Source organism: Takifugu flavidus, chromosome 15 (genome assembly GCF_003711565.1).
Source record: "Takifugu flavidus isolate HTHZ2018 chromosome 15, ASM371156v2, whole genome shotgun sequence".
Taxonomy (NCBI): Eukaryota; Metazoa; Chordata; class Actinopteri; order Tetraodontiformes; family Tetraodontidae; genus Takifugu; species Takifugu flavidus.
Window position 1 is genome coordinate 10,826,091 of NC_079534.1, and position 25,866 is coordinate 10,851,956.

Genomic DNA, 25,866 nt, shown 5'->3' on the forward strand with positions numbered 1-25,866 from the left:
TTCAGCAGCCACAGAACCAAATCCGCTTTGCTGAAGGTTGCAACATAAATCAAGTTATAATTATTATTAATTTGTAGTTGATGGTAGATGTCGTATATTTGCTGTCACTTCCTTTATTCTTCCTTACTTCTTTACTTCCTTTACTTTTTTTTCTGTTAGGAGGTTTATCAATGTTTTCTTTTTCTTTTTATTATAATTTCATTATTATTCTCTAGTAGTCTTAATAGCTGAAGTTGAGCAGCTGTAGAATCAGTCAATTTAAATCATATGAGGGATGCATTTGTATTTAATCCATACTGTATATAAAGTAGTCGGTGTCACAATTGTACCTTTGCTCTAAATTAAACATATGACATATGACACGTTCACATTTTCCAAATGTAGTATTACATAGTTTGTTTAATTTGATGGGAAACCCATGCAGAAGCTGTTTCTGCCTTCTCTCCTGTGGTCTCATTATTCCAATACTGCAAAGGTGTTTTCTGTTCTGACCTCCAGGTATAAAAAGAACCTTCATCTCACAACACCAACGTCAAAGACTGCATAATTTACTGAACTATTATGGACTTGGTTGGTACATGTAAACAAAATATGAACACACTTAATACTAGTGATAAAAAATAGAACCAAACCTTGGTCTTTGGGGGAGTAACAAGAGAACTTTGTTTTACCAGTAATGTAACTGGGATTGCAGTTTTATCATCTCATATCATATGGATCTTGTCTATTTATAAAAACCATTGTACTAAATTTTTCAGCACTCTTAGTTTGGGGGGGGGGAAAGAGCCTATTTTATTGTTAAGAGCATGAACTGGAAACATGTTTTGACCATTGGACAGAGATTTGGAAGGAGAAGCAGCTCAAACACTATGCTGGATGGTTAAGACGCTAAAGTTAAAGTTGTTAAAGATGCAAGAAGGCTGCAGTCGATCCAGCACAGAGTGAGGAAAGAATGTTGAAGCTGAATTTCTCCTAAGTACAATTATCTTTGTACCAATAAGCTGTTACAACTGTCAAATAGTTGGACCCTCAGCAAAAGTGTGTCACGTTTTAGCTCCCGAGTTTCCAGAGTCCCAGGAGTAAATATCCAGCTCTCCATCCAACGGGTCGGAGGTTCAGAGTCACTCTGTTAGTCAGACCTACCAGAGGAAATACTGACATACTGAGGCTTCTCTAAGCTGTTGGTAAGAAGGTCTGTCCAACCTCAGACCATCTTCGTCCAGCTCACCCTGCTTCCTTTGACAAGACCTCAATCAGCGGAGAGAAAACTGAGCATCTGCATCAAAGAGGAGCTCTTCTCTGATGCTTTACTGCAACTGCAAATGTTAGGTTAAAAAAACTGAAGCTGATAAAAAAAAATTGAAGCTAAGCCCTCAAGCTAATAGAGATCAAGATAGAGAGGAGAGCACAGAAAGTGAACAAGAATGTCAATGCCGTGACAGCGAGGGGACACTTTTAATTCCTAACTCTTACAATCCTTGCAGGAAGCTGGAGCTGCCTAATACTAATAATAGGCATTAAATAAAAATTTAGAAGTAATAGATGAAACGTTGAAGTTAAGTCAATACTGGACGCTGCTAATCAATCAAGTTCTAAAAGTAAGGGAAAGTGAAGCGAAAAGCAGGTCAATTGGTGGAGAGATAAATGTAACTGGGATAGGATTTCTTATGCTCAAGCACTACAGAGCATCAGAAGAACTATTAGGTTTACATAATAAATAATGGGAAGTGGGCTGAATGGAAAGAGGCACTGTTAATTGTTATTATAAACCAGGGAAGGAAGCATCAAATCCACTAGAGTAGTTTTGACTTTAAAGCAGAAAATACAATGGAGAGAATGATTACAGAAAGAATCATCTATTGTGTTGAAAGCAGAACAACTCATCCAGGCATGTACCTTGCCTTCACCCATACGTGTACCCTCCCTATGAGGAACATCATGCACATTGTAAAAAACAAAACTACAAGAAGGTGTCAAGGTGGTTGAGAATCCTTGACCATTGGGGGGGGTTGTGTTCTCTGTATACAAAAGTAAACCAGAGTTTTTGAGCGGGAAAAAGTATGCTAATATTCAAGATTTGAGGACAACTGAGCAGGGTCAAGTCAAAATTTCTGGGTGTGTGGTGGAACTTATAACTTACTTGGGGAGAACATAATAAAAGGATAAAGAGAGGATATGAAGAAATAAAAATATTGAATGTGATCAGATGTTTAGGATGGCTGGGATGGGGGAGTAAGCAGAGCTGCAATCACAAATATCTTTGTGCCAGTGATCAGGTTTGTGAATGGATGTGTTGTTCATGGATCAGCATCAACAACACATCTTCTGTGTCTGCTCTAAAGGGGGAAATTTAAACCTTCAAGATCATTCTACAGAAGACCATCCTACATTTCGAGCACTTGTCCCAACTTTTACAGGGAGAAAGCAATAACCTCAAAAGCTTTGTTTGGATCAATAGGAAAGCGGTTAAGAGATGTGTTTATTAGATGTGATTATTATCTATAACACCTGCTTGGCTGTTTACTCCTTTGTTTATTGACCATTTGATGTGTTAAATTATTGCAATTTCCATGGCTTTACAGTGGACGGAGGTGAGTCGAATACAAATCATCATATGCACAGATTTTGCATTACAAAATTTAATACAGACCCAAAAACTTGAACATGACAACATTTATCATTACAAGCATCCAATATGTCTCTGTAATCACTATCTGCATTTTTTTTTTATGTTGGCAATGTAAGACGACCTGCTCTACTCTTTCCTAGCTAAGTGAAATAAGGGAATTGGGAAGGAAAATGTTAAATTAAAAAAATATTATATCCACTCGGTTTTAATTGCATTGTCTGAGAACAGTACAGTTTGGGATTTCCATTCTTTTCCATGATCTTTTTTTGTAGAGTACTGTGGTATGATTCCGACTGTAAGCTCCGCTCCAGCCCAGTAGATGGCGGTACTGCACCTTGAATACACCGCTTGGGTGCCCGGCATTAAAGCGGAAAAACAAGAAGAAGGACACACGCTTCGTCCACTTCCGGTGTCCTGGTTGACTGTCAACATGGCTCAGGCAGTCCAGAAACTTGTTTCTAAAGTACCAGCATTGATTGGAAGTACGTCAATTTACCTTCCTCATCGGTTTTAGTCGTAGTTTTAGCTCTGGAATAAACAATGCAATAATTTAGCGCCGGTTTGGTCATTTTAGCTTATTAGCATCTGAATAACTTGACCCTTGACACCCAGGTGTTCTTATACGCGTTATAGCACCAAGTGATTCACTTAAAAGATTTTTAGTATTTCAAAACTTTATTAAGATAATATTTCAAGTTCGAACGTTTTTGTTTCTAAGAGCTATCTCAATTGTTTGCAGGCGCTGTCACATACTCCAAACCCAGACTAGCAACCTTCTGGCACTATGCTCGGGTCGAGCTCGTCCCACCGTCCCCATCTGAGATTTCCAAGGCCATCGAGGCCGCATCTGGTCTTGTCAAGAGCTACCAAGCTGGGCGCCTGGGACAAACCACAGTCAAGGTGAGATGCGTTTATATTACTAAAAATGTTATTTGTTCTGAACCGCATGACCCATTTCCTTTTCTTTAGGATGCCTTGAGGAATGGACTTGTAACCACCGAGGTGCTCATGTGGTTCTACATCGGAGAGTGCATCGGCAAAGGCGGCATTATTGGATATGACGTCTAAATGCTGGTTTCTTTCTTAATTTGCCCTTGTGATTGTCATATTTTCAGACGCCAGTTGCAGACAAATAAAAATATCTCTGTTGAATGCGTGTCTTTGTCACAAATGTTGATCTACCCTCATTAATTCTTACAAAACATTAACAGGTGAAACCATTAATGGATGGCTTGTAAAAAGTGAAAGAGAGTTTTGTAAATGTTGTAAAAACAGCATTTTCCAGATATCTGGTGAATTTTTGTGTCGCAAGTCCTGGTTCCTTTTCCATTATGGACTGAATAAGTAGTAGTTTGCTCAAATATTAGGCTGCATCAGAGTCATAGTCTGACCAACAAAACTGCTGTTGGAGTCCTGCAGGGTGCATATTGCAATCTTCTGGTTTTAACTTAAGTCAGGGTTCTAGTGAGCAGCAAAAGAAGCTATACCTTTAACCCTCATGTTAAAGACGTTTAACATGAAGTTAAAAGTGACTATAGTCATTATTACAGGCCAACATGATTGAATCTACTGTATATTGATAATAATGGTCTTTCCAAGCTATTTAAAGAGAGCTTAAGGCTTTTTATTTCTGATTGTTTTCTCTTTTTTTAAAATCTCCAGAATAGTCCTGAACTTCAACCCCCAAGTGTTGTCTCGTCCTGCTTTTCTCAAATTTACGGTCAATGTCGCCATCTAGTGGCAATAAACAAACGAGCTAAACAGGTCTAATACGGTAAACATTTAAAAACTATTTTCTACGCTATAGCATCATATCAGAGAAATTCTTTTTTGGAATAACATATATTTGCCATTAGTACACCCCATGCATCCATATTATTTATCTACTCCAACACCATATATTCCCTCCTTTCGTGGTTTGTGTACAGTTTGACTAATTCCGGCAGCACTTGAAGGCAGCAGCGGAGACAGCCCGTAACATCCAGACAGAGCGGACACATGGACACATGGACGGTCTATGGAAAGTTTCACATCAGGACCAACAGTGCAAGAAGTCTTAATTTAATCTGCATAAATGGTTCATTTAAAGACTTCAGTTTTCCTTCCTTCCATTTTTTGATGTTGGACCAGCTGTAACATTAAGATTGCGCAGAACTATTTTGCGCTAATTAACTCTTGTTCCTTCGTACCGAAGATGCACAACGAACTAAACGAGAGGAAGGATGGTTGTGACACTGAAAAAGACTGTAAATATATTCACGGGCTTGGCCCTTCTTTTCCAGTTTCATCTAAATTGTATGAAGCTAAAGTCTGCTTACGGTAAGTCATAAATAGTGCTTAAGCAAGATGATCGTAAATAACCAACTATTAGGGAAGAAAAATGCAGTGAAATTCAGGTTTGAAATTTAAAAAATATTGATTATTTTGCTATTATCACGTTATTGTGTTTTACAAACTGTTTTTTGTGGTCATTCATCCATTCGCTCACATTAGCATTATGCGTTTATAGTTTCTAAATCACTGCTTGTATTTTCTACGAACATTTTTAGTTTTATGCTTTAGATTTGTGTGCAAAATTAAATGATATTATTTTCGTTTCTTCTTCCAGCCACTAGGGGGAGTTTTATATTTTAACCGTTAGAGATTAAAACAATTTGACAAAATCTGCTTGAGGAAGCTGGTTTGTTTTTCAGATTGTTTTGGACAAAGATCTCACAAAGTCACACTTTTCCAGTGTCGATATAAATGTTCTTCCAGCTCCGTCCTCCCGACTTCTGCACCACACACGAAACCCGCCCACTTCCCACATCACACCTACACACAGGTGGATCCTGCAGCCACAGGACCAACATGTGACAGATTTACAGACACAACACCCACCGCTGCCCCTTCTCACATGTCTCCTGGAGCTGCTGGTGTGAGGAATGTGAAATATTCTTTCGCCCTCTGCTGTGAAGAGTAAAGTTAGGATCCTCTGTTGTCATTGGGAGGATGGAATGACATCATATGTTTGCTATATGGTCACACAATCCCCAGTTTGTTTGTGTCCTGCAAGGAAAATATGCACGAGTTTAGTTGTTAATATTTAAGACGTCATCGTCTTGTGTTGTGTACAGATGTATTAATTTTTAGGTTTTTGAATATACTCATTGATGTATGACTGAATGGAAAATATACTTCTGCTTGGTTTTTCAGGTGTGTACCTCACTGACTCACAGGAGCTGTCTTCTCCAGAGGGGCCATCAAATGTGGGTCACAAACCCATAGAAAAGGCCCGGTGGCCATTGAGGAACGGGTCTGAGGCTCCCAGGGGACCTGCACATAAGAGGGGCCCCGACAAAGAGCAGCATCATCCAGAGGAGCAGAAAACAAACCACATACCTACACAGACTGTGGTAATACTTAAAATGCATAGTTCTCATTCATGATATTTCAGGATTTTCTTAAGGTAATAAAAATATTAGAATTATAATTGTTTTTTAATTATTATGTTTAGCAATGTGAGTTTTATAAAGCAGGGTTTTTGTTGCGTGAACCAGATAATCAGCTCCTCGGTGTGTTGCTTCTTATTTTCTCCACCTTGCTTTCTTATTCTTGCACAGGATATTGATCACACCTACTACACATCTAAGATCTACGGTCCTGGAGATGCTGCCAGTAAGGAGCTGTGGGTGAAGAGGGACGATATGTGGAAGGTGTGTTCTTTTCTGTCCAGCAGCTACAGACAAACCGAGGTAGGAATCTGCCAACCACTCACACTAGTAAATAAAGATTTACATTAACTTTGAGTCCACGTGACAAAGATGTTATATTAAAGGGATGATCACTGGAAAGCATTTCAGCAGACAAAGCAGTAACAACTGTGAAATTTGTGCTTTTTTTCCCCTGTGTATGAATGTGACCTGTCCTCTTTTCCCTTTTTGCTTCTTATTTGCAGAGAGTGACTCTTTCCTTTGAATTCCCCTTCTATGGTCACATACTGAAAGAAGTCACAGTGGCAGCAGGAGGTTGGTCCTAATGTAAAAATACGAGCTGCAGATTTGCTTGTGAACAGTTTCTGGCTATTTAAAACACTGACATTTTGTTGGACCCGTTGCACGGCGACATGAACATTGTGACTCGTGGCACGTTTTGTCTGACAGGCTTCATTTACACCGGAGATGTGATCCACCAGATGCTAACAGCCACCCAGTACATCGCACCTTTAATGGCAAACTTCGATCTGCATCTGTCTGAAAACTCTAATGTGCTTTACTCTGATAATGGTGAGAGAGACAAACAAATCTGCCCTCTGTGTCCTATTGTCATTTAAAAAGTACAAACGTATATGTGTGCATGTCTGTGTTTATGTGTTTATACTGTCCAGGCACTGCACTGGTGGTTCAGTGGAACAGGGTTGTCTTACGTGACAACATCCGCGTGGGTACTTTCACCTTTCAGGCCGTTCTGCACAGCGACGGGCGCATTGTATTCGCATACAAACAGGTGACTCCTCTTTTCCTCTTCATCATTTTCTTGTGAACGGTGTTGATTGCAGTTGGTTGGTTTAGATCCCCGTGGACATCGCTGTCATCAACACAGAGATGCATCCAGTCAAAGTGGGCCTAGCGGACGCTTTTGTGGTGCTTCATGAGCTTGAGCAGATCCCCGGTCAGTGACTGTGACTCTGGTGTTATTGTATAGTTATTGTTAAATCACTGATCTAGGATCTTCCCCCCCACTCCCCCTGCGTCTTTTCTCGCGTGCCCCAGATGTTCGGCGGAGAACCATTTTTGAATATCACAAAGTCGACATCATTAAGTCAAGAATCTGCAATTACACAGTGGTGGAGATGGTTCCTCTCCCAAGTGAGTGACCCGACACACACTCTTCCTTTATTATCTTGGTTGGAGCTCTGCAGAAAATGAGCTTGCGTTCAAAACAAAGGGGCAGCAGATGGCCTGTGTAATGCATTAAAGTTAATTTAGCTAATCCTTCTCCTCCTCCTCCTCAGCCTTTACCTTTTTCCTTCCTCTCAGCATGTCTCCAGTTTACCAGCTGTGGTCCATGTGTCACCGCTCAGATCGGCTTTAACTGCAGCTGGTGTAGTCGTCTTCAGAGGTAACGAGGAACAATAACCGCATGCACAAACACTCTAAAGAGAGAATATGTCTGGCCCAAGAACGTAGAATGAGGTTTACTTTAATTTACTAGAACCTGTGACAAGATCTACTTACTGTTGGGGACTTCTCCCATCAACATGCTGCATTCACAGCATTATTTCCATTTTTGGTGTGTGTGTAGCAATATGAGAGGATTTTAGAGCACATGATTTTGTCATCACCACACTAACATTTACTCCATTTTGCAGTTAAATTATGCATTTAAAACCTTTTAAAATAAATTATTCCCATGTTTGCTAAAAAGAAAATAAAGCATTACAGTTCTGTGTTTTCCACAGTCATCAACTCCCTTTGGCCTGATAACACGAGTGTTTCGCAGATACAATGGCAGATCCTTATTTCAGTCCATGATAGGCAACAACAAATAAAAAGAGTTGGTGAAACTAGACTTTTATGGCTCCACTCTTCCCTCTCTGTTCCCACAGATGCTCCAGCGGGATCGATCGTAACCGTCAGGATTGGGTCGACCTCGGCTGCCTGGAGGAGGTTCACATCGCCGTGATTCACTCCTAACGCATCCGCCTGCAAAGAAGAGCTTACCGGTGTTTGTTTCCCCAGAAAAGGGATCCCCTGTGTCTCCGCACAGCTGACGTCACAAATGCCGCGTCACGCCACCTCGGGCTCACCACCCCTTCGGTTACTCCGACCGCAACCCAGCAGAGGACCTCCAGTTTGGCCTCCACCCCCTTCAGCAAAGCATCCGCTCACACCAGACTCTGGACACACAACAGCACTGAGGGAAGAGTCATAGCCACCCTGAGGCCTCCTGCTGGAAGAACAGCAGATGGTATGATCAGGAATGCTCCAGAAGCAGCTGTAGGGGGAAGGCGACAGATTGCTGATCAGCAGCAGCATGTGTATGGCTACCACCATGCGGAATTAAGAGCTGTAGCTGACTAAGGTGCGCACGCAGTGAGTTGTGTAAAGACTGACAGTGAGGGGGTCAACTGGTCAGCTATTTCCCAGGCCACTGTGAGCTCCTTGCTGAGTGCATACAGTCTCATGTTAAATACTGCATAGTGTCCTCAGCCGCTGAACAGTCACTCAATGTACAGTGGCCTGCTAAATTTGGGCAGTCCTGATCAAAATATCTGTAAATATGAAGAGTTTAGCAAGTAGAGGAAGCCTTATTTTTCCTTTTTTTGCATTTTTAAAACAATAGAAAAGGACCCACAATAAAAGGTTGTCCTTCCTGCAAAGTTGGTACTCAGTAGTGCCCCCTGTGGTCAGTATCGAAGCTCGTTAACACCTTTTTGTAGCCAGTCAGGAGTCTTTGACTTCTTCTTTGAGGCATTATGCCCTCATTATTCTTCATAATAGTCTTTCTGATCTTTGGGATTCCTGGGCCACCTCGCACTGCTGTTTGAGGCGGATCCACAGATTTTGAATGATGGTCAGGTCAGGAGGCTGTGAGGGGCCACGGAAAAACCTTCAGCATTTGCTCTCGAGGTCGCCCATCGTGTTGAAACCATTTCATTTTCAACTTCAGCTTTTTTGATGCCATTTTCTGCAACATAACCCCCAAAGCATCATGGGTCTAACCCACGCTGCTTGGACGGGTGCTTTTTTTCCTGTGTCCTTTGCTCTTTGGGACAAAGAGTCCTGTTTTAATCTCAACTCTGATGACTCTTCCATGCGCAGGTGTTGTAGTCAACAGAGGTTCTGAATCACTTTACTTTACAGTCTAATGTGGACAGAAACAGGCAATTATGAACTCTACAATTTCAATTCTGATCCACACCAGTGTGCTGTAACTGTTTATTCTGTGTTGCTGTTTAACACACCTGTAATAGTTTAATGAGAAGTGAAGGTAAAATTATATATTTCCTGGTAAGTTTGAAGAATTTTATGACATGTTGTTGATATGAGTGTCTAATTGTTTATTGACAGTATTTGAGAGTAAACCACATCTGTGTTTTGTCATTTCAGTGACTTATCTCTTTTCTTTTGCAGATGGCACAAAAATGTCCTTGCACTCCAATGAAACATGTAAGTCGCCCTTCCCTTTGGCCAAACTTCCCTTTGAATTTGAAGTTGAATCAACTATTGGAACAGATCCGGCCTAAATGCATCCCTCACTTTTGATTTTGTCATCTCATTTAATGTTGGAAAAATTGTGGCTGATCGGAGTCTTTTCAAATGTCTTCTATAGCAGAAGAACAGGCGGCAGGACAGAGAAACAAGCGGCATCCTTTCGGTTTACTGGCAGGCATTGTCATGGTGACGGTGATCGTGATGGTGGCGTTCTTCACGTCGGTCTACATATACAACCATCCCACCTCCAGTATCAGCCTCTTCTTTATAGAGGTCAGTCATTCGAGCCCACCTTCATCCTCTTTTGTCAAAGATGTTTATAAAGTAACATTTATTTATCTCCACTGTGCAATTTAACAAACACGTTTAGCATAACACTCCCAAACACACGAGAGAGAATTCTGGGATGTTACACTGCATTTGTCATTCTCCCCACTCAGCGGAGGCCGAACCGCTGGCCAGTGCTGAAGTTCAGGCGCCGCGGGGACTGTTCAACTTATACTGACGTGGAGTCTCTCAGTCAGGACAGAGACACGATGGTGATCATAGACCCCAAACAGTCCTTTGTGATGTCAGACCGCAGAGAGAGCGAACAGAAAGAAGGATTCATCGTTCCTGATCAGAGGGAGCGCTTCCTGGTTGCAGATGCCACCTGATCAAAAACTACATATCCCACAAGGCTTTGGGGCAGAGTTGCAAGGAGTTCTCCGAACACACAAACTTGTTCAATTCTTTGTGAGGAAAACCTCAGACATTCTCAAGGGAACTACAGAATATTTCTGCAATATTTTGATCTTAACTGGATGAACTGATATTATGGTTTTGTCCTTCTTTTTTTGCTAAAGTCACAGGTTTACGACACCTGCGGTGTCTCACAGGAGACCCTGTTTGTTGAACATTTCTCTCAAACTGTTGTTTTTTTCTGCCCTGCTGGTACTTGTTGTTTTTACACCTTCATGAGGAGGAATGTCATATTGGAGTGTCGTTTCCTCATTTCCAGCACACCAACTAAATTCTTCACATTGCACCAGCTGTTTTGTGAAAGGCTGCTGGGGTTTAGAACAAAGTGGAGCACAATTTATACACTTCACTTTAATAGCATACTTTCTTAAGCTAATGAATAAAGATAATATGCTAATGAATAAAGATATGAATAAATATATTACGCTACAACATAACAGATATATGCACATCCCGTGTCAGAAAAATACAGATTTTTATTTATTTTATAATACAATTGCTACAACTGTGTAATCTAACTAAGGGAAACTAATTTCCATTAATTCTGGTTACACCTTAATGTTAATGTTAAATCAAATGACTAAAGGCCACTGTGAGCTCCTTGCTGAGTGCATACAGTCTCATGTTAAATACTGCATAGTGTCCTCAGCCGCTGAACAGTCACTTAATGTACAGTGGCCTGCTAAATTTGGGCAGTCCTGATCAAAATATCTGTAAATATGAAGAGAAAGAAATTTGAAAGAAATTTGAGCTGTGTGATGATCATTTTAACAAAAAAAGGATTCGGAAATTAAAATGTGTCCTCTCTTTCTTACATATAAAAGATTTTTAAAAGTGTTTAAGCTGTTCCACAAAGTCAGGACAACACATGGTGCTTTACCAAAGTATTTCAGGCATATTGAGCTTTAAAATGAACTGAAGGCAAACAGTTTTTGAATGAAGACCAGACGGAGGTGGGGGGTCAAGGCACTTATGTGTTGGAACAAGGACGGACATTCTGGGCATATAATGGTTCAGGTCTTCTTTGACTCTGTAAAATAATCAAATGTGACAGAAAAAAGATCAATTTAGAGGCGAGAGTAAATTAAAGCTTTTAAAAAAAGGATTCTTTATTGGGTTGAATGCAGTTATACTGTATGAATATGTTTCTGACCTCTTGCGGGCGGTGCAGGTAATCGCCTCCTCTGCTGCCTAGAAGAGTTCAGGGTGACAGGCTGCAAAAAAAGGTTTTTCAATTCACTTTTTACTGCGCAAGATACATGATACTTGGATACTTATATGTTAGAGGGTAGAGCACCATAACCGGACTTGTCCTCGTCTTAGTGACATGTGTGTCCACATTCAGGCCCGCGTTCTTCAGAGCAGCAATCCTGGCAGAGATGTTGGAAACCTACAGCGCAAAAAACACACTGGACTGATGCTGCACACTCATGTTTAAATGAGCTTAAAGATCAGAACTCACCTGTAGATCGGACTGATGGACTTTGGCGGCTGCCGATGCCACCTGCTCCTCCAGGAAGGACAGCTCCATGTCAGATGTAGTGCTGCTGATGGCCCTGGCGCATTCTTCCAGGTCGCTAAGCTCCGCCTCCAGACCATACGCTGTGCCGGCTGCCACGTACACCTAAACCATAAAGATCATCGCCAACATCAGAGGCCAAATACCTCCATGGTCATGATTGAGGGGAAAAAAAGGTGATCTTACGTTCTCCTCCAGCCTGGAGAACTGTTGATCCAGTTTTTGGGGGTCAGTGTTGGGGGGCAGCGAAATGCTGGAGAGCCTAGGGTCTCCCCCCTCCACTCCCTGCAGCAGCTCTTCAGTAGCATTAAGCACCTTCAGGACTTCAGTGGTGATGCTGCGCAGAGACACTGCAGAATATCTCTGCACCACATACAATAGGGTGGACCCAATAAATAAATATCATCTTCAATTATTTCATTTAGGCATAAAAATGAGACCTTCAGGAACAGGAAAGGAACAGCCAGGTTCAGGAACAGCCAAGTTTTACCTGCTCTAGAAGAGTGGAAAGCAATTGTACAGATGAGTAAAGCTCAATTTCAGAAACCTACAACACAAAGAGAGAATAATGCGCAGAAGAGAACAGAGCAGATGTAAGAGAGAGCGTTAGTGAGTTAGAACGCCGGGCCAGCTGGGTTAGAAGTGGCACGAGCTGGAGAAAACAGTGTGAGCAACAAAAATGAAGCAGTGAGACAGAGAAGTCTGTCCAAGCTCAGTTTGTTGACAATTATTCATTCTTTACATGTATCAGTGAACAGGTAAACCAACTATAATCATCTTAATAGAACCTTAAAAAGACCAAAACTTCTCACTGAACTAAACGTAGCTCATAGCCTCAACTGTGATTCCTGGCATCATGGTCGAATCCGCGATGCATTTTCATACCCATTTATTGTCTTACCAGCTGAACCTCCTGTGGCGTGAGTGGACCCTCCGGGACAGATGTGTCCTCAACCACAGCTGCATTTTCTTCTTTGTCTTCCTCAAGGCTTTCATCTGTTCTTTCGTTCTCTCTGACCACTCCCACTGTCCCATCTCGATCTTCTTTGACGGTCACAACTGCAGCGTCCTCTTGTCTTGAAAGCATCACCTCTCCTCGCTGTGACTCCGTTTCCTCATTTTTGTTTTCAGATGGAGGACTTGCTCCAACGGTCTCCGTGACCGTTTCCATGACAGCTGACTCTGCTCTCAAACCCTCAGACGTACTTTCACTCCCTTCCTTCATCTTTCCATCCAGTTCTTGGTTTGTTTTGTCATTTTCCGGAGCTTCTGCGTTGACTTCCCCTCCCTGCATGTCTTCCAAAGTCATCGTTAACATGCTGTTGATCATCCTATCGAACTCTTCATCCTCCTCATTGCTCTCCTCTCCCCCTCCTCTTGTTTCTGGGCTTTCCTCCATCTCCTTTCCTGTCAGGGGCTCTGTTTCTATGTTTTCATCCTCAGGCTCAATGTAACCACTCTTCTCCTCTTCTTCTTCCTTTTTATCGGTTCTTTGGCTGTCCCATGTTTCTTTTTCACCACTGTTTTCGATTTCATCCCTTAAATCGAACATTTTCACATCCAGATCTCCAAATGATTCTCTCCTCTCCCAGTTTGTTCCGGTCGGGCCCTTCACTTCCCCTTCGCCCTTCTCAACGTCCTGCTCGTCCTCAGTGGACGAAAAGCGAGAGGTCCTGACTAAACTGGACAGATGAGCCGCTCGGGCGGCCTTCTCTGTTTGAAATGTCCAGAGCGACTCTTCCTCCACCTCCCCCATCTCCTCACCTCCACCCGCTCCGTCCAGCTCCTCCTCCGTGGAGGAGAACAGCGTGGCGTTGGCCTGATGGGCTAATTTGCAGACTTTCACAGCCAGCTCCTCCTGCTCGCCATCATCCTCTTCCTGGACGCCGACTCTGTCCAGCTCGTCCTCTGTGGAGGAGAACTGACTTGCCCTGACTTCTTTCTCCAGCTGGCAGATTTTTAAAGAGAGGGCCACTGTCTTGTTGTTCTGCCGCTCTTCATCCTCGCCCTCCTCCCATTCTCCCTCACTCAGTCCAGTTTTGTCCAGGTCGTCGTCCGTTGACGAGAAGTACGTGAACCTGGCATGTGCTACAAGCCGGCACAATCTGTCTTTCACTGCATCTTCATCCTCTTCCTCATCTTCCATTCTCCCTTCATCCAGCTCCATCCCCCAAGACTGCTCATCTTCTTCACCTCTGTCCTCACTCTCCTGACTCTCTCTCCTCATCTGCACATCACTACAATCTCTCACTACCTCTTTGTCTACTTCTTTTTCTTCTTCTTCCACTACTTCTTCTCTGTCTTCATCTTCTTCCTCACCAGTTGAAGACTCAGCGTAGTGGCCTGCTAGCTGTTGCCGTGCTACAGTGCGTTCCTGATTCCTCCGATTGGCTGTTACATCGCTGTCCAAGTCCAAAAGATCAGCGTTTTTGGCAGCTGCAGTCAAAGTGTCATCGGCCAAGGCATCAGAATCAAATACGATCTGATCGATTTCTTTTCTGTTATCCTGTAACAAATTAGAACAGATTGTTTTATACATCATGGAGAATATGTTATAGATTATCCACCTTCTAACATTTGATTTGACAACAAATCATTTATTTGATTTTGCACTAATTAGGGCCCGAGCATTAATATTTTGATGCCTCGCCATAAAACAGGAAGTGGACATCACTTGGGACATGTCTTGTTTGATCAGGGCCAAAGGTCATGTGTGATTGTGGTCTGGACCTAAACAAATTCAGTTATATTCAGTTATTGATATAGCACTACCTGCTGGTGATAGGGGATGTCATGTCCATAGTGTGATAGCCTGCTCAAAGGATGTTGAGCTCAAAACTGGGTGAGGACCTTGATGACGCTCTGTTGCAGAAATTGCTAGTTTTCATCAGAAGGCGTGGCCATGACGACGTGGAGAATATCATTGGCTCGCCATTAATGAAAAAGTGCATATATTTTCCTATCTCTGTCAGACTTCATAAGTTTGACCATGTTTGGCCCGAACCTGGGTAATTTTCAATATTTGCTTAATGTTACAGCGCCCCCTAGATAAATTCAACAAAGCATTTGACCTATGCATGTGACAACTTGGTACACATGCGCAGCATCCAAAGACCTACGAAAAAGCTGCAGGGGGCTACCCAATGTCACGGACCAGATGAGAACCCAAATGCGACACCAGAGTTTGGCTGAACACCGCTTTACTGTCAGAAACAGACAACAGACAGGATTATCCGGGGAGCGAGCAGAATAGAGTAGACGAGGACAGGCAAGGTCGAGATCGGGCAGAAGGCAGACAGAATTTACCGGGGAGCAGGCAAAACAGAATGGTCAGGAACAGGCAAGGTCGGAACCGGGCAGGCAGGCAGACAGGAATACACTGGAAAGTCATTGCGAACGAATAACGATCTGGCAGGGAGCAGGTGTGCCTCCGGGGTTTAAGAAGAGTGTTCATTAGAGTCCTGATGCACAACAGGTGTGCAGGGCGAGGCATGATTGCCCGCAGCTGTGACACCCAATTGTTATAAAATTGCTCTGTAGAATGCCCTACAGATTCAGGAGTAGCATTTGTTGCTTGATTCACTTGAAATTGATTGCAGCTGATTTTCTTTCTCCATTTGCTCACTATGGCGACACGAGTTTGAACGTCCGGCATCCAGAGATCACATCTCACCCTCACTGATGGGTGTGGGGAGATCTATCAATGCTGCTATAGCAGCTTTAAATACCCAATTAAATTGAACAAATTACACTGTTTGTCCCTGAAAATCAAGGTCACCATGACAACACAGACATTTTGGCAACAACTGATTTATATTTTTTTCAGCTCTACATGAGTTGTCAATTTCTTCCTAATCTGCTGTGAAGTTCACCCAAAACAACCTTACAGCAAAGACTACTGCAGTATTGTAGAATATAAATATTTCTTACTGGCAGAGAAGAAGGTGCTGACTTTTCCTCCTCTTCCTTCTGCTCGGCAGCCACCTCTCGCTCATCTTCCTCCACATTTAGGTTCACATCTACAGTGCTGTTGCTGCAGGATGGTGACGTTTGTGTGATCTCTGCCGACACCTTCTTTAAAAGAGCCAGCAAAGGTTCGTGGGAGGTCCAGTTCCCCTCAGAGTCTCTGACCGCCTCGCCTCCGCTGCCTCGCTGGGACGGCATCCAGTCGGAGCCAGTAGAGTCTGCGATGGCTTGATGGATCTCCTGCAGTGTGTCGGTCCAGGAGGTGTTGGGCTCAGCTTCGGTGTCGGGGGTTGAGCCCTGGCTTTCCTGGGTGGACAGCGCGGCCGGCTCCCTCTCCAAAGTGCTGGAGATCAGACTCTTCCTTCTGTTTATCAGGCCGGGATGTGACATCTTGGCACTCTGGAGGGCAAGCCAGTTCCCATCTGAGCTCTTTAGCACTGAGGACACACCTACACACACACACACACACTCTAGTAAAACCTGAAGTAGCCATAGATAGCGCAGTAAATATTGTGAAGTGTTGCTGATCTCACCAGTTTCATCCAGCCAGTCTACACTCTTCCAGGTGGAAAGAGCTGAGCCGACACCTTCCTTATAGAATGGCTGGTCTCCGATCAGACTCAAAGGCTCATTATCCAACAGAGAGAAGGCCGAATGTGATCTCTGAGCAGAGGTATTAATGACCCGCGTTAATCATTTTAAACCAGCAAACGTCAGCAAATAGCAATAAAATCTTCTGAATGGGCAAAGAAATCAAAAACACACTTCTACCAGACTAGCAACATTTATCATTGGTGGCTGCCTAATCCTGCTTTCAATTAAAATGAAGTTAAATAAAGTTAATTTTAATCTCACACTTCCTTATCAGAGATCTTTCTAATTTGTGAAAAAAAAAGTTTTGACATTGAAGCCTTCAATCTGAATCGAGCTATAGATAAATAGAATAAAAGGATAAATTAAAAGAAATTGGAAAAACATGCACTATTAAATATGTCTGTCTCTGTTTTCTGTCTAGAAATGAGAAGTTTCCATTTTGAGTGTACCCTCAGGTGCGGGTGTTCCAGTATTACTATTGCTATTACAGGTGTTGTAAAGCGGACTGAGACGATGTCTTTTACCCAGAGGTTCTGTTTTGGAGATGCTTCATCACAAACCAGCTGATGGTCGGTTCTGCGCTCACTCAACAGTTCCTGGTCATATTCCTCCCTCATGTCAGCCAAGGTTTTCTTCCTGTTGATGATCTGAGAGGAACAGAGTTGTGGTTTACACCCAGAGCTGCGTCAGCCATGCGCTCCACACAGGAGGTTCAATTAGGGCAGCAGATGCTGGATTTTGGCGTGCCATCAAAATCAACCTAATTCTGCACATCTGCCACTCGGTCAGATGGCAATTCAGGCGTTTCTGACCTTTTCCACAATCGTTTTAGCCAGTTCCTCCACAAGCTCTCCTCTGTGCTCCCGCAGATACAGCGCCTCATTCTGCTTCTCCTGCTGAACACACACACATCGAACAACACTTTTTCAGCAAAAGTTACACACATTCTAAACACAGATTTGTTTTAGCTGATATCATAATTTCTCGCTTTTCTAAAGTGCTTTTGATGTTAAATGGCAGCCACAACTGGCACCTTAATTGTGGTTTTGTGTATTGCTGCATCTGATTTGCATCTTTTTCTAGTTATTTCAGCCATGTGACTTATTAAATAATGATGTTAAAAATCATGTTAAAAATCAAATGGACCATTTGAAATGAGTTAGAGATATAAACAAAAGTATCCTTTGTGAGCCATGAAGAGCATAAATAACCTGGCTGCTGGCGGCGACCTCGGCCTTGGAAATGGCCTCGTCTATGGCCTCCTCGGCCACCCGCAAAGCCACAGAGAGCGTCTCTGCCATGCTGTGCTCTGGACACACACACACAAAGCAGAAACACACTCTTTGCTATCCTGAACAGAGAATGCAGGTAGGCCAACAGCACCTGCTGCTTATCATTCAACTTCAAGGTCACTTTAAATGCATCAACTCAGCAGAGAGAAAATATTGAATAAATCTGAAATATTTTTATTGGACACGTGTTTCAGTCACTTGCCCTAAAAAAACTGTACTTTATTAGAAGGCAAAAAGGACAAATAATAGAATAAATACTTCTAGTTGCTGAATATTTTGGAGATCAAATACTTGATCTTTCAAATTATAACCAGCAAATTCAATAACAAATCATAATGAGAATCAGCGATGGACTCAAAACTATCTTCAAACCTTCAGTTTGTCTGTAGAAGGCTGAGTCACTCCCACAGATGCTGCCCTCATTGCAGACGCTCTCCTCATAGGTGCTGCCCTCTGTGCATGAACACACACGCACACACACCAACACATATTTGTAAATGGAATGATTGACAGAGGAAGTACAGATTTCACTCAATAAGTTGTTTTTTGTCCATCCAGCTCCACGCCCTGAGCTCTCGTCGCATCTTGTAAATTTAGGCAACAATGTCGCAATTTACGGTTGCATAAGTGCATTAGAGCGGCCACGTCTTTGGCATTACCGAGCGACCTGATCTGTGCGCGGCAGGCCCTGGCTTCACAGGCAAAGCAGAGCACGTGGGGCCGCTGGCAATCATTTTAACAGACTCCGGGGACTTGGATCACGTTATATCAACTGGATTACTTTTAAGTCAGACAGTGAAAATCCTATAGGCAAGCATTAGTTTAATGTAAGAGATTATGTGAATTAAGCAGAAATCTATTGTTCCCACTGTGTTTCTATGAGAAGACATCTGTGTGTCAGGACACATTTGGCCACAGCACATGGACATGAGACTCACGGCCAGCTGCCTCTCATGCAGCGACTAAAAGTCAGAGCAACCCCGAAGGCATCGCAGAGTGATATACCCGAGTACGCGAAGCACGATGCTACAATCCTGGCAGTGCTAAAAATGGTATATAGAGGAGCTGCAAAGGGACTAAAAATCAGGCTCGATGAAAGTGTACAAAGAAGGTGTTCAAAGAGCACAACAGTTCGACCCTTTTTTGTGGTGCCATGTTGTTTCTGTCAAAAAAAAGTACAGCTGGAAAAATACTTTCTTTCTCCTCTTGTTTTTTTTTTATTCCTGATTTCACCTTCTTGGTTCCTTGTTACCCATCGGGAAGGATGCATTCACGGGGTGGGGTCAGGAGCCGATGCCTTTACAGTCGATGTTCATCCTGTTGGCCCAGCCGACATTACTCTTCGGTATGAGTTATCAGAGTTTTTTCTGTGATGCAGATCCGATATGTCGGCTGAATAAACATTGCTGTTCATCCAGGGCAGGTCTGTCATATTCAAATTAAAATGCATCACCCTGTGTGTGTGTGCGTGTGTGAGAAAGAGAGAGAGAGATAGGAGAGGAATTGGAAAGAGAGCTTGTGAAGCAGAAAGAGATGATGAGTGGTGGTCAGATGGAGTCTTAACTCCCACGGGGGGGTCGTCCGCCTGCAACCTCCCCGACCACAAACACTCATAATCCCTCGTCTGTTCGCTCAGATCAGAGACTCTGACCTCTTGGATGGACATAAACTCTCTCCGTCCGAGAGCAGATGAGCACGCTGGAGCATGTGCTGCTGCATGGAAAGTGATATTTAAAGAGGCGAATTACATCAGCACGGCTGGCTCTAGCAGAACCGAGCACCAAATGAGGTGGATTCAGCTAAAGAAACGTTTAAAAGCTTTACCTGTTAGCTCTGAAAGCGCGCTGTGCTCCACCAGGTGCTTCCGATAGAGGGTCTTCAGCACTTTGGCGCTCCCAAACCTCTTAAAGCGCTTCCTCACGTTATTGTAGAACCACTCCAGCGTCTGTGTCTTCAGCAACCTGAGAGAGGCTCCAATATATTATTGCTCTTTATTCATTTTTACTTCGCAGCTTTCAAGCATTCATGCAAGCGCTGCATAGTCAGACGAGACAGACGAGAAACCAGAAAAAAAGGTCAGTCGTTCAAAAGGTCACCGAAAAAAAGGAAAAAATAATCTAAATCACATTAATAAGACTTATCAGTTTAACCAAAAGTTTTTTGTGAGGGTGTAATAATACCTAAATCCATCACCTGTTGATGGACGTCCTAAACTTGCCCACACAGACACGCACGCACGCACGTACACACACACACACACACACACACACACATTCACACAGACCTTACCTGCTCTTCTGGCAGGCTGAGCACAGCCAGCTTCTCTCCTGCTTGTTGTAGGCGCGGCAGGCCTTGCAGACGTTGTAGCGGCAGTCGTGGCACTGGCGCTTGGGGTTGAGCAGGAACGTGAAGGGTGAGCAGCAGCGGATGCAGCAGCGCTGGTTGAAGCAGCGTTGCCGTGACAGCAGGAGGCAGCGACTGCCCTCTTCATCCAGCTCCTGCCTCAGTTCACTGTGGGGAGGGAGGCAGGGAGGTTTAGAGGGTGTGTGTTGCTGTGTGTGTGCGCGTGTGTGTATGATTATAACACACTTTCTCTCCTGTGCATCAAACTAAACCTGGGATTCAAATAAGACGATTCTACCAAGGACAAAAACTGCTCACAAAGGCTCACCTGGTCTCACTGATCCTCTGACCCTCTTTCATCAAAATGGAGCAGAAATTAAAGCCGTTTAACAAAGTCAGTCATTTCAGAACAGCGAGTAGTGGCAGTGGCATAATGTAAATGATGGCAGGAGAGATACACTCCTAAATGTCAAATGATAACAGCATTTGAACATTGATCTAAAGCCCCCTCCTGCTGTGCTCCTAAAGGTTAAAGGAGGAAGCTGTCATGAATAATACATTCCGGCATTTCTTCAACAGCAGCACTTTTTTTTTCCTTTTCTGCTCCAGAGTTTCAACATAATGTGCGTAGGTTTTCAGTTTTAGCCTACTTAATTTTTAATCGCCTAAATTTGTCACATTGAGGAACTTTGGCTACAATTGTGATTGAGTAACTCGCACCACATGATTGACATAATCACAATTTTACTGTTTCATGGTTTCATTTATTTTTAATTGGGACAAAACAAAGCAGTTCAAATGTCCACACAAATATGTAATTACGCATCCCGTACTAGTATTGTTGATTTTAGATCTTAAAGTTGCTGAAGGAGCACAAAGGAGGGACATGGTTCTAATTTTAAAAAATAAATAAATAGTTGAAGTTTTGGTTACAGTAACCCTGTTAAGCATGTTGTCGTGGATACCTTGATTGAAATGTAAGTATATTTTTCACATGTAGCATCATACAGCATCCAAAAAAATCCCAGCGGCCTTCGGCTGAGAGGAAAGGTCGACCCTGAAGAAGTCGCCAGCTCGTCGCAAGGTGCCGAGATACAAAGACATTCGTACCTAAGATCAATTTACCAACCTCCTAAATGAAAGTCTTTGAAGTATGGAAGGGAGCTGAGGTAGCCACAGAGAACCCACACAGACAACGATAAGGGGACAACATCTAAACTCCCCCAGGCCCCCAGGGAGAACCTTCTGTGATGTATTAGTATTAAAAGTATTAATGGGTGAGACAGTAAATGAAAGTGATAATGTCAAGGGAAAATGCTAATAAAAGCTGAGTTAACTGTGTATGATTTAGGAACATTTGGGCTTGTTTATGACATGAAATGAAAAGAAAATCAGTTCTCTCTTTGTATTCAAACAAACTGTGATCGGGCTGTTTTGGAAGCTGGTTCAAACAGAAAAGGGAAGGGAGGCTACTTCCTGTTTGTTTTTAACACTGCAGAGGCAGGATGGGATCTGTCTCCAGTAGTCTGCACAGGCACTCTAAACACTCACCGAAACATGAACACATGTCCTGCTGCAAGTGGACAAGTATCATGTAGCTGGAAAATGAGAGATGAGATGTTCTCTGGAACATTTAGGTGTTAAAGCAGGAACAATGGCTGCACCCGTGATCAGTTCTACCTGCTTGTCATCACTTTTACACCGATGGAACTCATTCTGTGGCCTAAACCCCTGCGGAATTATTAACAAATGTCATTAGATCTAACCTGAGACGCGCCTCCTCTTTCTTGCGGAGCTTCATGTCCCTCTGTACCACCTGCAGCACATGCTCCGCCTCGTTGTCGGACAGTCCCGACAGATCTAATTTACGGCCCATTCCCGAAGCTGCTGGCTGTGTCTCAATCCCCCAGTGGATCAATCAGTCGTTCGTTCCATCTAAAGAGCACAAAAAAGAAACATTAGCAGAATTATTAAAACGGTTATGCTATTTTATTATTTGGAACTGCAAACTTGCACATGTAGAAATAAATCAAATTAAGAATGGTGTTAACAAGGCTTAATGATAAAGATTTTAAAAATTTAACGGATCACTACAGCAGCACCTCTGTATATAGCGTCTCCATAACATGTCCTCACACTCCCAAATCTGATTAACAAATCTGTGTGTATGGTGTTAACTTTCAATTAAAGTCTCCCCATAAATGATTAATGTTAAATGAATCCTGCTTTTTTATTCAAAAAAAAGAACATTTATGTGTGCTTCATGAGTACCGATAATTGTTTATTACTTGTTTATTACGTCACTGGCACAGTTTCTCTTTCAACCTGCTCATGACGTTTAATATATTTGATTTCAAATTTTTGAATTTCAAATCACAAGAACATGTGAGGTCAAAGGTCATTGGCTGTGCGCCAAATATTACATAAACCAACGTTGAGGACTTTTGAAAGTATTATCAATAATTATATTATATGAAATCTGTAAGGCTTGTGCACTCAACGGTGCTACCCAATTTTTTCTTTTTCTTTATTTTTTCCATTAGTTACGCATGTGCCATTATAGTAACACATAGCCATGAAACTACAAAGAACAACAGCTTACATATAAATATTGATGGCGAGTTTGAAGTTATATTTTGCAGGTTTCTAACAGCAGTAAAATCAAAGCAACAACTTGTTCCAGACCAGCCTGTAGGTCTTAACGCTTACTGAAGCTTAAACATGCCCCAAACGTCTCAGACCATTTATACAAGTAATTCAGGGGCCTTAACGGAGAGCTGGATTTATTTGTTCTGCATTAGCATTCCTGAAGTCCAAATCTCTCTCAGGTCACTAATGATTCTCTCATGACAGGACGGGGCAACAGCGGACGGTTTGCGCGTCTTTTATTTCCACTAATATTCTCCAGACGCGCAGGCGCGACACATAAATAGGAAAAATTTATAATAAAACTCACAGATTTCGGGATGTTGGTGTCGCGAAGGGAAACTGCCCACGTTCACAGCTGGACGGGCACGGAGCCAAAAACACGTCGTTCAGGTCGCCGAAATCTCGGTTCCAGAAAGTCGTCGAGATTCTTTAAAATAAAAAATAAAAAAAAGATCTGTCTGAAAATATCCGAGCGTTTCTCTGAGTGGAGAGAAGTTTCCCCCCCTGCAGTTTCGGACCGAGCAGCGAGCCCTCGTCCAGGACTAAACCGGGATCAATCCTGATCCGGGTCAACTTCCACTGTTTCCCTGCTGCGCACAAGAGATTAGCGGTAGAGGTGATGAAGTGTGGGAATAGAAGATTATAGCCTGAAACTCGCTGTGTGTGAGAGAGAGAGCTGTCAAATTAAATAAACTACTCAGTGAAATTTCCTATTTAATTGGCGTGACACAAAGCAGGAAGCCTTTCTGGGTGCATGAGCTCCTGTCTGTTCCTGCAGTTTCAGCTGGGTCTGGTGAAAAGTTCAATTTCTTCCCAGTAGCAGGACTGGTTCCCATTAAAAACACTATCCAAAATATTTCTTTTGTAGTAAAAACTATAACAGCCAAAGTTCTATAACAGCCAAAGATAAACACATGGAAGGAGCTATAAAACATAGAATTAAGGGTCTTTTAAGCCATATTACCTCCTCTCTTCTCTTTTTAGGAAGCTTCATGTGCCGCTGTACCACCTGCAGCACATACAAGGTTTTAATGGACCCCAACATCATTGCAGTAGAAACAGGAAGCAAAGGTTTTGCTGTTTGATTGTCATCAGTAGCTTAAACGCTACTCTGTTCCATTCAACACTGCATAAACAACCATCAACACTCGCTGGCACTTGATTGGAATCTGACACAACTGTAAGCATTTACTTCAACAACTGATATATAACAATTACTGAACATTTGACCGATTAAACTGCAGCCACAAATGAATATGAAGACATGGAAGGTCAAAGGTCATGGGCTATGTGGCATATAGTACATAAAAACAGTTTACAGGACTTTTATGTACTGATTGCTCCATCGATAACCAAATATCCAAAAATATATTGATATTTTTAGAAATGTCAGCTCTAAATTATTATTATATATGCAGAGTTTGAAGGCAAATGTTCCCACAGGTTAGATGTTTTATTGGTAAAGAAGAAAGAAAACAAAAGGTTCTGAGTATAGGAGAGCCTTTGAGGATGGCCCATTCCACCACATGAATCCCTCATATTCTTTATAGCTGGATAATGACACCATCCACCGCATGAGGTTTTGTTGTTTTTGAGTTTCACCTTGTCCTGTTGCGTGGCTTGTTTTCACGAAGCTTCCCCATTTTTGCCGGTGCGGTGAAAATCGTTCTTTGCTGTAAATCGTGTTGTTGCCAACGTGCAGACAGACTCACGTTGCTCCATGCAGGCTGTCATGCTGTTGCGTCACGGCCGATTTACCGGCCTCGGTGTTTCTGATTTCCCCAAGTGTGTTGTAAAGCAGAGATGTCTTCTTCTTGCTTCCTATTGGTCGATGGATGGTTGCCATCAGAATATAAGGTGGTCTTGTTGGGTTCTGAACCTGAACTTGCTCAGCCATGGTCAGAGGTCTGCTGCTGCTCCTGTTGCTCCTGCAGGTTCCCTGCTCATCACTCGCACCAGTGCCATTGCTCTGCAGAAAGATGGACGTCAGCTGTCAGACGATCTGGTAAGAAGATCTACTTCCGGTCAGCAGGCGCTCTGGTGATCACCCTCAGGCGGTTTCTGCTGATGATGACACTCGGTTTCGTTGTTTCTTTGCTGTAGGGGGAAATTAAAACACCATCACAGAAGCCGGCTTGTTCTCCAAATTGTCTGTGCTGGTGTCCTGAAGGTCCTGGAGGATATGGGCTTTTAAGGGAAAAGGTAATCCACTTTCCATCAGTAATGCTGTGTTGGTAATTCACATGTCTCAGAGACTCAAACTCACAGCCTCTCTCTCTCTCTCTCCCTCTCTGTCTGTCTCTCTCTCCTCTTAGCCCGATAAGCCCGACCCATTATCCGAACTCTTGGCCAAGCAAAACACATTAACCTGATGGAAATTGCCAGTTTTCCAGCTTCTGCAGAACAGCCATCCTACACGTATCACTCAGCGTCTATATGCTGTCTTTTTCACTTATGAAGCTTTTAAGAGTCACTTCACATGCAAAATAAAAGTTTGTATTTCACAGATCTTGTTTTGATTGATTTTTTTAATCAGCATCTAAATGGGACCAGTAACGGCCAAGAGTTGCACGATGGAAAATTGTAATAAATTAAAATTCTAAATTAATAAAATAAATAAACTGGAATTATTATTATTATTATTATTATTATTACTATTATTATTATATTATTATTATTATTATTATTATTATTATTATTATTATTGTTATCATCGTAGTCGTCGTCGGGAAAAGAGGCAAAAATGCAATAAGGAAAAGTCTAAAACACCAAGTCTGTTGACGTAGAGAAACATTTTTTTCGCCTCCAGAAAAGAAAAATCAAAGCAGATTATTTTCGTGGTGAGTGTGAAAGGGGAAACTCCTCATCTGGTTGATTCTACCGGAGGCTGGAGGGAAAATAAAAACTGGAAAATAAACAGTAGGGCTGTGTCATATT

The 25,866-nt window shown here is 42.6% G+C and overlaps 3 protein-coding genes and 1 long non-coding RNA gene across 7 annotated transcripts; 3 read left to right on the plus strand and 1 right to left on the minus strand.

The window, feature by feature from the left end:
- The first annotated feature begins 2,933 nt into the window (after nt 1-2,933).
- On the plus strand, nt 2,934-3,781 carry atp5l (ATP synthase, H+ transporting, mitochondrial F0 complex, subunit g). The gene is made up of 3 exons (XM_057057210.1): nt 2,934-3,111; nt 3,369-3,529; nt 3,599-3,781. The coding sequence occupies exons 1-3, from the start codon at nt 2,949-2,951 to the stop codon at nt 3,695-3,697; spliced, it is 423 nt and encodes a 140-aa protein (XP_056913190.1). The 5' UTR covers nt 2,934-2,948; the 3' UTR covers nt 3,698-3,781.
- Nucleotides 3,782-4,583: 802 nt separating this feature from the next.
- Nucleotides 4,584-11,362, plus strand: LOC130538825 (plexin domain-containing protein 2-like). The gene is made up of 14 exons (XM_057056752.1): nt 4,584-4,948; nt 5,825-6,024; nt 6,232-6,363; nt 6,567-6,636; nt 6,772-6,894; nt 6,996-7,114; nt 7,180-7,279; nt 7,381-7,476; nt 7,648-7,729; nt 8,217-8,277; nt 8,350-8,578; nt 9,745-9,780; nt 9,944-10,098; nt 10,266-11,362. The coding sequence occupies exons 1-14, from the start codon at nt 4,852-4,854 to the stop codon at nt 10,479-10,481; spliced, it is 1,716 nt and encodes a 571-aa protein (XP_056912732.1). The 5' UTR covers nt 4,584-4,851; the 3' UTR covers nt 10,482-11,362.
- LOC130538824 (rab effector MyRIP-like) lies at nt 11,023-23,695 on the minus strand. Of its 4 annotated transcripts, none has more exons than XM_057056749.1 (17): nt 23,237-23,692; nt 22,047-22,215; nt 20,227-20,448; nt 19,762-19,898; nt 18,310-18,390; nt 17,857-17,954; nt 17,458-17,538; nt 17,170-17,292; nt 16,585-16,714; nt 16,016-16,500; nt 12,987-14,591; nt 12,576-12,632; nt 12,272-12,448; nt 12,029-12,190; nt 11,864-11,956; nt 11,720-11,780; nt 11,023-11,596 (listed from the first exon to the last, which is right to left on the minus strand). In XM_057056749.1, exons 2-17 carry the CDS (start codon nt 22,154-22,156, stop codon nt 11,580-11,582), a joined length of 3,639 nt encoding a protein of 1,212 aa, XP_056912729.1. In that variant the 5' UTR covers nt 22,157-22,215; nt 23,237-23,692; the 3' UTR covers nt 11,023-11,579. The 4 variants fall into 4 exon arrangements, with proteins under 4 accessions (XP_056912729.1, XP_056912728.1, XP_056912730.1 ...); XM_057056748.1 differs by having other exon boundaries at nt 17,458-17,541; nt 23,237-23,691; XM_057056750.1 differs by lacking the exon at nt 12,576-12,632 and having other exon boundaries at nt 17,458-17,541; nt 23,237-23,689.
- Nucleotides 23,696-24,775: 1,080 nt separating this feature from the next.
- LOC130538826 (uncharacterized) lies at nt 24,776-25,435 on the plus strand. Its single transcript, XR_008953986.1, has 3 exons — nt 24,776-24,934; nt 25,033-25,131; nt 25,245-25,435. It is a non-coding gene; the product is annotated as an uncharacterized LOC130538826 (long non-coding RNA).
- The last annotated feature ends 431 nt before the right edge of the window (nt 25,436-25,866 follow it).